General features: G+C 35.7%; 1 protein-coding gene across 3 annotated transcripts in view; it reads left to right on the forward strand.

Annotated features, from left to right (window-relative positions):
• The window catches only part of IFT81 (intraflagellar transport 81), a 43,631-nt gene that overhangs the window by 15,743 nt on the left and 15,867 nt on the right, over positions 1 to 12,021 (forward strand). For all 3 annotated transcript variants that reach the window (XM_072879985.1, XM_072879984.1, XM_072879986.1), the window contains 3 exons: positions 577 to 740; positions 3,413 to 3,508; positions 5,486 to 5,632. In XM_072879985.1, the coding sequence (XP_072736086.1) occupies positions 577 to 740; positions 3,413 to 3,508; positions 5,486 to 5,632 (407 nt within the window). The remainder of the gene's footprint in view (positions 1 to 576; positions 741 to 3,412; positions 3,509 to 5,485; positions 5,633 to 12,021) is intronic.

Consider the following 12,021-nt stretch of genomic DNA (forward strand, 5'->3'; position numbering starts at 1 on the left):
TTGCTCCACTGCTCCAGCCAGGGAAGTTCCAAGGGATACAAGCTTCGAAAAAGCTCTGAGCAACTCAGCATGGCTGTGGCATGCTTTGCTGCCCCCCATCTTGCATGCACATAAGCAACTAAAGTCTAGCTCTTAACCTTTAAAATTTCAGAAGAATGTAATTCACAACACAAAAAAAAAGTAACATAGAATCCAGTATCTTGATGTGTGTAAGACACACATAGGGTTTATGGCTTTCTATGTCAATGCTGCATGCTGAATTTTGCATCTGATTCAGCTAGAGCTTCATGTAAGAAGAGTTTTACTTGTTTATTGATTAAAATAATCTGTCAAGGGGTTAATAGTTATAGGTTAGAGATACAGATGGATAATAATACATGTTATATTGTTTAACATCCAGATTAAAAATCTAAATTGAGTAACTACCTGTTTCTTTGAGTATTGAAAAGAAGACTCAAATGTTATGCTGTTGTTATTGTAATCTGCTGCTAAATACTTTAATGTGTTGGTGAAATCAAACTTAATTATCTGGTACATTACTTTTATAGACACACACTGATTTCATTTGTTTTTAAGGTTTAATGAAGAAACTAGAAGAGGAGATAAATTTCAATTCATACCTGGTTACTGAAAAAATACCTAAAGAGCTTGAAAGTAAGAAGAATTCAGCATATTTCTTACAAAAGGTGGTTGCAGAGCCAGCTATGAGTCAATCTGATCTCAATGTACTTGAAGTCAAGGTAAGTTGACCAAGGTCACACTTAATTTGTGTTCTGTAGCATAGTCTAAGGTTCTTGTACACTGTAGTTTTCTTATTCCTACTTTATATCCTTGAGAAAATGTTTCATTCCTAAAGGAACATCCCTTCAATGGTAAATGAAAAGAAGATGTGTTAATCACTAAATGCAAACTCTCAGACAAGTTTTTAAAAAAAACCCACAAAACAAACAAAACCAACCAACCAAAAAAACCCCAAACGCAACCCTATCCTTAAATGCTATTTAGAAAATTGTGTTAGCAGTTTGCAGTGGTCTGAGCAGAGATGTTAATTTAGCACTAAAGGTTTGATTTTTCTTCTCTTCAGTTTTCACTTGTTTTAAACTCTCCCTGACACCAAGGGAGTTTATACCAACATGTAGAGAGTGTTTATGGAGTGGTGAACAACATTCTCTGGGTGATACATCTTCAGCAATATTATGTCTTAATCAATGTGCAATGGCTGAGAACTCCTTAGTGTTTGAAATAGGTCTGTATAGTTTGTTTTAGTTGGTAAGACCAAAAGAAATTTGGGGATCAACTACTTGATTTATCTTTCCAGATTTTTTTCTGAAGTTAAAAGCAAATGGTGTTAGAATGAGCAAAAATCCTTATTTGTAGTATATATCAAAAATCTGCAGAGGGATTTGTTGCCATGGAAGTACATTTATATATTTCACTCAATGAAGTTTTCATACTTGCATAATCCTAAATGCAAGATTAAATATGTAATATTATGTTCTAAAATAATTCAGAGGAATGCTAATTATTAGTATTTCTTTTGATGATGAAAATCTACAACGTTAGCTAGGGTAGGAAGACTAGTCCTGCAAACTACTAGGTACACTCTTCAGTCTAAATGTCTTCTCTTATCAGTTGGTTTTTAATATTCCCAGGATCTCCAACTCAGACTTTGCTGTGAAATACAGACAATGAGGAAACAGAGTAATTGTAATAGATCAGAGAATGATTTACCCATGGGCATGAGGGCTGCCATCCACCATTCTTCTTGTGTCTTGAAGCAGAGGGAGGTTCAGCAACTACATCAGCATCATAGTAGCCTGCGCGTTCACACAAAGAACATGCCAAAGTAATGTAATAAAGAAATGCCTACAGGTTTTTTGGATCAGACGAGAATCAGCAGTGAAGTGTCATCAAGAATACGTTCTATTTTAAGGTTAAGACTAGTTTTTGTAAAAGTAAAATCAGTGACAGCCCAATGCCGTTTTGGATCATGATTGTTAGACTTTTAAGAATGACAGCATTATTAAACTGTAGATTAGGTCTGAAATATTAAACTAGCTCTGTGGTTCAGCCTCTTCTTTCCTAGTTTATTTCTTCTAATCAAAACAATATTTGTGGCTGCAGTTATTTCTTTTAGGCATAGTTGAAGCCCTGTTTTGCACCTTCCTTTTCCAAGAGTATTGTTGGGATTTTGGCAATATTTTAAAAAGCTTCAATTATTTTTTTTCTCTTTCTCCATGAGGCAACCTTTTAATTTGTTACATTTTGGCAGTATGTTCTTCTTAATAGGTAATAAAAACATGTCATATACTTGGCCATTATCACAGCATGGCCTTAGACAGCATTTTTTTTTAAAGTCAGCCTTCTATTATCTCAGTGTCCTAAAAAGGAACTGAATTGCACTAAGCATCCTACTATCATGCATTTTATAATATATAAAACAGGAGTTTATTCACAGAAGAGCATTCTTATGCTATCTTCAAATTCAGGCCTATTCTAGCTTTTGTAAAGGAATAGAATTTACAGGAGATTTATTTTTTTTTAAGGTGTTGGAGTACTTTTAGTCCTATTGAGCACTTTATTTGAAATACTTAGCTTTCAAAGTACATGGATATTGCTCATAGAAATGTTAGAGTAATGCCCAGCACTGTACCTGTGTTACGTTTTGACTTCATTGGATTTCAGCACATATTTACACTGCTTGCTTATCAGCACTCATCTAGTTAGCAGAGAATTAAAGGAAGGTTGCTAGGGCCGTGGTTTCCATGGTTGGTGAGAGTCCCAGTCGAGTAATAAGTCAGGACTGGAAAAGCTGCGATCAGTACACTGGTGTAGCTGTTTATGAGTTTCCAGATGCAGTAGGCTCTAAAGCTTCAGCTAGAATGAAGATCAACAATTTGAGACTATGGACAAACAAGTGCATTTTGTGGCAGTAGAAAGAAGGTACCATAGAGCTGGAATATATGATGGTCTGTCACTCTTCAAAGTATTGATGAAATTTGATATCACTTAGTCTTTATTTGCTCCCCTTTAAATTTCTGATAAATGGTTGAGTGAAAAGGAATTTTAGTTAATATTGATAAAATTACATTTTTCACATAGTATGTGACAACATCAGTCTTTTTTCTGTCTGTACCAATTCACACGCATTTTCTCTCCACGTACACCAGTTTACTTCATTTTCAGGGCCAACGTCATGCTTCTGCCTTATCATAAAGGCACAGAACTGGAAATCCAAAAACATAGCCTCTTCCTGGCCAATACTTAATGACTCATTGAGTTTTTTGGGTTTGTTTCTCTATTTCAAAAATGGAACTAGCTGGATTGTAAATCTGGTTTGCAAAGCATTTAATTCTTGGAGAAGACAAAGAAATAAAGCTCCATTTCCTTAGTTTTCTACTCTGTCTTGCAGATAAATGAAGTAAATGCACAAATGAATCAGCTTATTGAGAAAAGAATGATGAAGTATGAGCCAATTGATAGTAAATTTTCCATGTATCGCCAACAGGTAAGGAGGAACAAAGCATTTTTTAAGCAGAAGCAGTAGAGCAATTTCAGTCACTGATTGTTTTACATACTAATTTTTTTCTTTAATTAGCATAAATCAGTAGAAATACATAATAATGGAGGACAAAAAGAAAATAAATAGCTGTTGAATGTAGATATGCTTAGGGCTGAGTCAAACAATTGCTTTCAGTCATGTTAGTGAGTTTGTATTGACTGCTGTCCTTAAGCTGTTAGGTGTTGCCCTTCAGCTGTATCACAGTAATTCTGGAAGGATCATTTTGGAGGAGCTATTTTGATACAGCTCCAGCTGTGGATTCTTAAAAGGCAGCATGTGGGCTGACTGCTGCAGTCAGACCTGGATGCAAGGTTTGCTTTCAGTTATATCCCTTGCTTTTCTTTGACCACATACTATTTTTCCCGTTACATCTATTAAGAAGGTATTCTTTGATTTTTCCTCCTGAGGCTGTAAAATAGTCTTTCTATAAAATAGGCTGTCTGGTCTAGTCTTAGTAAATTCACAAGTTATAAAAAGGATTTATGAACTCTGAGATTTTTCAGAGCTTACGCAGAAATGTAAGTGGTTTCTTTTCCAGGCAACCTGTACCACTGCTAATTTTATTGAAGATTTTCATGATGATGCTTATGGTGATGGTTTAAAAAATAAAAAGGCTTAAGTAAAATGTATCAGTGGGAGGAAGAAAATTGTGATAAAATGTATACTGCAGTTCAATCACATATGCGATATGAAATGCACCATTTTGTTTTGTGAGAGATGCTCTTCTTCCTGAAATAAAAGCCTGCTACATAATGTGCTGGTACCAAAGACCAACTGGCTTGTGATATAATTATGATCAATGGAGGAGCCACTCCAGGAGTTTAGGTTGCTGCTGTGAGTTGAAAGCATGTGGTGGTCTTTGCTTTGTTCTGCTAGGGAGTGGCTTCTGTTTCACAAAATAATCATATATATTGTACCACAATTTGTCACTGCAGATATCTCATGAAGCAAAGAGCAGGCTACCCCAGCAGAATTCTGTTAGATATATTTTTAGAAATAAAGCCGGTCCTTTTAACCTAGTCAGTGTGTATTTTGCTTCATTTTTTCCCTAAGTTTTCCCTTTCATATGAAGAAACCAACCATGCCTCCAAATTCATGTGCATGCATCTAAATTAATGTGTTGTGTTATTTTAAAATATTTTTAAATAGTATACTTTGGCAAGATAAAAATGCCTCTTTTTTTTCCTGAACTAATGTATACTTACGTTCCCAAATCTGTTAGCTTCTGGTCAAATGTTAGGTACTCTTAAATATTCTGCCTTGTATAAAATACTATTTTTTAAATGCTTTATCTTCTAGACTAAAAAAAAAAAGAATAATCTGTAATCTACACTATTTCTGTACTGTATTGCTTTATTCATCGTCTTCTAGCTATTTGCCAAGATTTAGTGGCTCAGTTCTGCTGTTAGTATAACATATTTCTGTAGGTTGGAGTAGGTTGGAGTTATAAAAATCTGTATTATGACATTTGTGAAATCTTGGATAACTTTCCAGTTAAGCCATGTTGGTATATCTTACATATGCACAAAAAGGCACTAAGTAGAAGAAATGGAGCAGCTAAAATGCCTACCTTTTTCTTCAATGAAAATTTAAAAATGAGGTGAAGAAATGTAAATGTAAAATGTATCAACATGAATCTGGGAGAAAAGGGTATGCTTGAAATCTCAGCTGTACTGAAGAAAGTTGGGAGTCTGCAATCAACTTCAATAAGTTGTGGTTTAACCCACTGTATATAATGCGTAATCAATTCTTTCTTCTTTGCAGAGAGACATGCTCATATTTCCTAATGAAAATCGGTTTCTGACAGTTAAAATGTGGTTTCAGTGGTGCAATGCCTGAAACTTAATGGATTACGTTTTACTAATGATTAAACAAGGCAATTTTTACTTTACTTGTCCATATGCATTTTTAATGATTGTGCAGGCATCTATCATTTCCCGGAAAAAGGAAGCCAAGGCAGAAGAACTTCAGGCTGCTAAGGAAGAGATGTCCAACACTGAAAGGCAGATGCTACAGAAGACCAATCAGGCCCATGAGTTAGAAGGCTCTGAAGTTCTGAAAGGGGATGAGGTATGCGATATAACAGTGGATAGAAGGAAGAGGAAATTTGTAAGAGATGATCGATTTTTGTTAACTCACAATTTCCTTTTAACTTTACATTGCAATAACTGCTTCTATAGTATCTTATCCATTTTTATACTATGTTGTCAAACTACATGGCCTCAGCATTGCAACAGATTGGCCTCTGTTTTTTTTAATGCACTTTTTTTGTCATCAAATTCCAAAATTAACATATTCTAAGACTTTTTTGTGTGTGTGTGTGCAGACAGTACAATGCTGTCTGGTGCTTTCAAATGCTTTTCAGTATTTATACTGCAGCAGTGCTTGATTTGTAGCTATTTTCAAATTATTAATTTCAATTATTCACATTGTACCTAATAGATTGAAAGGTATATGAGGACTTAATGTTGGGCTGTCTTAACTTTCCAGACTCTGAGTGAAAATAATGTCAATATCATCACAATGGTATGATGGTAAATAACTAATTATAAAAGTCAACACGACTAATGAAAGGATTAGGAGTTCAAGTGATGTGTCATGTAGATTAATTTTATTATTTGATGTATAATAAAAATCTGTGTTACTATCCATTCTCTATATGATAGATGATCCTAAAGCATAATACCAGCAATTATCAGAAATGCAGTTAGTCCTGTTCTATTTATTACCCACAAAAGTTTTTACTTTAAAAAAATTTTCCCAGCCCCTCCTGAAGTTTATCTGCAATATAGACTTTGACTAGCACAATCAGCGTAGCTCAGGCAAAGTTATATTTGAAGCTGTACTTATCAAAGCAGCTTTTTCTTCTTCAAAAGTTTGCAAAGACTAAGGCTGCTGCAGCTGGGTAGTGGATTGTCAGCAAAATGGATTGACCTTTCTTAAGACAATAATTTTTCTCAGCTTGGAAAAAGCCTGCTATGTGTACTTACAGGCAGAATCACTAAAGCAAAGAGTGTTTTAGCTGCATCATTCTCTGAATTAATATATCTTTTCATTCCTTCCATATTGCGTTAATTTGCACTGCCATCACTTATCAAGAGTAACACTCCTGGCTTTCTTTTTCTTTGTCTGTTTCTGTGCTTTTTTTACATACTACTCAATACAGGGAACACCCTTCATAGAAGGAACTCCCTTCCTGATGCCATAGGACATGCCTGCTCCACAAAAATCAGTTTTCTTTTAAAGGAGTTTCAAAGAGTGGTTCAAGTATGGAAATGTGTATGTGTACACTCATGCATAAAGGCTTCTGGTATAATATGGAATCCATGCATATTTCACTTGTGCCTTCTTGCCTTTCTCCCCTTCTGTAAATCAAGATGAAAACTACAGGTGGAAGCAAAGGCACAGAGACTTTGAAGAATTAAGATGTTGATTTCTCTTACCATAACATACTATACACATTCCATAGGTAGCAATAATAAGACAACCACTGCATTAGATTTCTCTCCACTACAAGGTTTTCAAGCCCAGTGGGCATGTTGCTAAAGTCTTTGACAACTTTTTAAGTAAAAATAAAAACAGAAAGCAGACAATCTGTGTTTCATGACATGTGATGGGAAAGAGGTGTTTAATTAATTAACAAGAATGCATTACCAAGACAGCAGCGTATGTTTTACATTATCTATAAATGCACTGTAAGGTAAGAAACAATTCACGTTGTGCCTGTTCTTGAGGGGGACAACATACTCTGATCCATACTAATTCAAGGAGAGCAGGGTAGGAGGGAAACATGGTTACAGAACCTTGTCAGAGGCTTAATAATGAAAAATTCAAGTTAATTGTCTTGCACAAGGAAGAGGCTCAAGACAGAAAAAAGACAAGACCTGTTTTGAACATAACCTGCATTCCTTTTGTTAAAATATGTTCTGCTTTTGACTTTTTAAATCTTTTCAAGTCTTCATTTTGAGGAGTGAAGAATAAATGACTGAGCACTTTGGACAAAACCATCAGCTTAAAATAAGAACTGGTTGCCTTTTCATAAGAAGCATTTCCTGTTTTGTAAAATACTTTCTGCACATTGGCCCAAGGAAGCCAGTATTAGACAATCCGTGTCCTGTTCTTGTGTATTACTGCATTGGGTATGCTGTAGTGGTACTCATGGGCACCAGTGTAAAGCAGTAAAAAGAGTGTTTCCTATGGCTAAAAACTAGGAAAGGATTTGAATTCTTGATTATTTTGATAGCTTCTTTTTCAAAGGTCACAGTTTCCTCATCTGGAAAATGGAGATAGTGATATTTAATTCTTTTGTAAATGTCTGCTGCCAAAAATGCTGCATAGGACCTTGGTACTACAGTCTTCGTATCTCCTTAAAGTACATTGCAAACACATATTACAGAAATAGTCCTGCTTCAGTCTAGGTTGTGAGAAGACAGGACTGGTAGATGAGACAAATAAGTTGGCAGGGAAGAGGTGATGAAGCAAAAGTGAAGTGAACAGGTTATCTCTCATCAGTAGAAGTCTCGGTTCATCACTCACCAGACAACCTTTTGCTATGGATTTGTTTCTGGTATGTTATGCTTTTAAATTTGTATTTTCTGATTCAGTACTCTGTTACTCCAACTTTGAGCCAATACCGAAGGAAATCTTGATTAATGTCATGGTGGTGAGTCACTGTTGCAATACATATGTTCATTGGGGACAGAAAGAGGTTGTACATTCAACCTTCACTTTGCGCGCTCTGACAACCAAGAGCTTCCTTACAGTTTCTTGTTGCGGTTGCACACATTTTACATTTAGTTCCTCCATTTTCAAAAAGGAAGAAAGAGGGGTTTTTAACAAATAGCTCTGCTGTCTTAAGTTTAAAATGGGCTTTTAATCCTGCCATGTTTAACCTATCTAAATGCTACACTTAAAGCAAATAATTATTTTTGTCTGATACCCAGTATTTCTCATCTTCTCTCTGTCTCCCTTTGCTGTATCCTCTTATATCATGGCACTCACAAGACTTGGCAATCGAAGAATCAGTGCCTTCCTAGCTTGTGCTCCCATACCAGTATTTGGATCTCCAGTTGAGGTCTTCTTAGCACTTCATTCACCAAAAGGTCAATCCTGGCTTATGTTTTTAGGTGCTAGTGTTTTGCTTTTTTCTGTAATCATAAAAAGGAATGTTACAGCATTCCGCTTGGTTCAAGAGGTTGTACAGCTAGATAGAACTTAGGAGAAACAGCAGGGAATAACCAATTCATTTACATCAAACAGAAAAAAGTAGGAATAAATTGTCTGCTTCGGGGATTATGAAATCTTTTTAAGTACTTCAAACAAAATACAATGAGCATGGGGCAAAGTTGGCAGGCTCCTAGCTGCAGCTGTCAGATCCTGAAAATTAGGGAATCAAATGTTGACACTTAGAAGGCTAGATGGTTCAATTACAAGTGATCCTAGGTAAAGCCGTAGTATTTTTAGCTCTTTACACAATGCATTGTACTTTTCAGAGTTCAGCACAGGGCCCCAAGAACCTAGACTTTCCCAAGGTATCAGAATAGAATGGTATCATAGCTGTGCTTAGCTGCAGTAGTTGAAATGAATATGGTTCTGAGAATGTGGCATAGAAAGTCCTATCAGTTTGTTAGCAGATATGCGAGTTTGCATATTCATTTACATAAGGATTTAAATTTTTTTCATACAAATGCTCATCCATGCCTAGCTGCCCCCTGGTAAAACAATATAAAAAATGTTTCAGTTTGCAAACAGAGAAAACAGTCAATCTTGGACCATAGATCTTGTCACTTTTCCTCTAAAACTGTTGGGTCTGTCTGAATCCACGAGAAGCCGTTATCTAGGTCCAGACTAGGTGGAGGGATTTTTAAAAGAGTAGCTACAAAGGAGGTCACAACTCGAACATTAAATGGTTTAAGCCAGGACCCAGGATATATTCTCCTATCAGTTTGCTATCTTTCTCTTAACTTTTCACTAAGGTTCTAGGTACAGTTATATTCCTGTCTGTCAAAGGCTCCTTACAGATGAAAATAGGAGAGTAGCTGGTAGTCAAGTTGTGAGAACATAAGTGGCAAATCAGTAGGATTCTTACAGGAGCCAGAAGCTTTTTGCTGTAAGAAATTAACCATCATTTAAGCCAAATGAATGCAGTGATTCAGACAAATCTGAACTGAACTGAATGCTCTTTCAGCACCCACTGGCATGAATAAATCATCAGTTTTATTGATCTGTGCATTTTCAGTGATAACTGAAAATGGGTTTTCATTAAAAATATTCTGACTGATCCAAATTATTAGTAATGGCTACTTTAATACTTCTTTCCTGACCAGAAGCAAGCACTCCTAGAAGAGGTGTCCTACTTAATGCTAATGAAGAATTTTCCTGATTGATCTGTCTAATGAGCAGGCTGTAGGATACTTTATTTTAATAGATTGAGGTAATACTGCTCATATCTCTTAGATTTTTGTCCTTCTGTGTATGGTTTATTAACTATATCCAGCAGTGGCTGTACTAGCTTCAATTTAGAGCCTCATAGGGAAAAATACTGAAAAACTGTCATGGTCAGGAACTTTTCCTAACTGAATTTTAATACTGTGGACAGTTTGTATCCTGTTAATTGGTCTAGATAGAAAATTAAAACATCTGTTCCTCAATTCTTGATAAAGATAGAGATAGTCAGCTAAGATTTTCTGCAGTTATTGTGCTTATGCAAATAATATTATTAACAAAACTGTTTATTTGGAACCTTGTTTAGATGATGCATTTCAGAAAGAAATTGGTTCTTTTACAATTAATACTTTATTTTCTGTAGTACTTTCATATGAAGAATATTTTGATTACTATAACACAATCAAATTGATACAGTAATCCAGAAAATACTATTTTTAAAGATTTGACTCTAAAGTGAGGGACTAATCTGGGATTTGTTCTTTTTGGAAAAAAAAACTTATCCGTTTTCTCCTTTAATGATAATCTTGGAATAAGAACCTTGTGAAAACTTCACATGGGGCAAATGTTAGTTTTAAGGAGATGAAATGATGGGCTTATAGTGAAAGCATAAGACTAAGCATTAGAGGAGCTGGGCTTTGATCCCAATTCAGCAATGCACTGAAGCATGCGGTCAACATGCTTATGTTCTTTCCTGGAGGGGGGTAACCTGCCAGACTCTGATTGGTCCTGGAGGAGCCATTTTAATAGCTGAGACTCGATTTTGTCGTATTCAGAATTGTCATAATACTTAATTAGTTCACTAAAGTGTAGTAAGACTTAATCTGTTGATAGCAATCACTTTCAGATTGTAATAAGTGGAGAAGAGTAAAGTACTAGCATTGCTGGATTCCTTCAATAAAAATGGAACATAATACAGGAAATCTGCCCAGGGATGCTAGATACCTGCATGCTGCAGGACATGACATGAGAGATCAAAGTCCTGTTTTCATTCACTCTGTTTCATAATCTAGATTCCACGCTTGTTATGTTACAGTCACCCATAAAAATAGCCAAGTGAAAAAGCATAATCTTTCTTTGCTTTCATTTGGATAGTTTTTATATCTCAGGGGGCTCTGGCTCAGCTAGCAAACATGGGTCTCCAGGCTTGTTTACTTTAACTACTAACTCAGTGCCAGCATTTGGTTCTTGTCCAGTCATTTAATCTTTGAAGCTTAAATAACTATTTGTGTTAAGTTGCTTGAGAAAGAAAAGCTTACTGGTGGACATAGCCTTGAATGGTACATCACTGCAGGCACTGACAGATCCATGGGAATTCTGTAGGTTGAGCCTGCTGAGTTTCTACGCAGGGAGCAGTTGACCTGGTCTATGGGAAAATGCTGCTGCTCAAAAATGGATTCCTTTTGGTTACTTAACTTTAAAGTGATATGGCTAGACAATGTTATTCTTTCGTGAACTATTCAAATTATTTAAAAGACCTTTTGGCGCAGTAAAATACAACGTTTATAGCATTTTAAGGGCTTGATTTTTCATCTACGTATAGATGGGAGGATGAGATGTATAAAGCTTCGGAAGTAATGCTTACACAAATGAAAGCACTGGTATTTTACAAGAAGCTTATTTTTAATTTTTGGAAACCTATGGAATGATTTTCAGCTTTTAGGCTGAAGAAACCTAATTTTGCCATAAGATCCCTACAGGCTGCTGATTTAAGTGGAGCCAAATCTAATAACTCCAGCTCTGAATTTGGCTCTGGATCTTAAAAAGCCTTCAGTTAGTGAGAGTTTGAGGGGCTAATCTCTGCTGCGTTTGGAGTAGATGAACTCTTGAAAATTCTGCCAAACTATTGATTGATTTTCTACAGATATTATAATTTTCCTACCGTTGTTTATATCTTGTTTTACCACGTTTGCTGCAATAAAAGCTATATGAAAGCTTAAGTTTGCTTTTAAAAAGCCAGAGATAGTGATGACAGACAGACATCCATCTCCTAAAATGAATAGGTTTCGCTTGTC

The sequence above is a fragment of the Ciconia boyciana genome, chromosome 15, assembly GCF_034638445.1.
Source record: "Ciconia boyciana chromosome 15, ASM3463844v1, whole genome shotgun sequence".
In the NCBI taxonomy this organism is placed as follows: Eukaryota; Metazoa; Chordata; class Aves; order Ciconiiformes; family Ciconiidae; genus Ciconia; species Ciconia boyciana.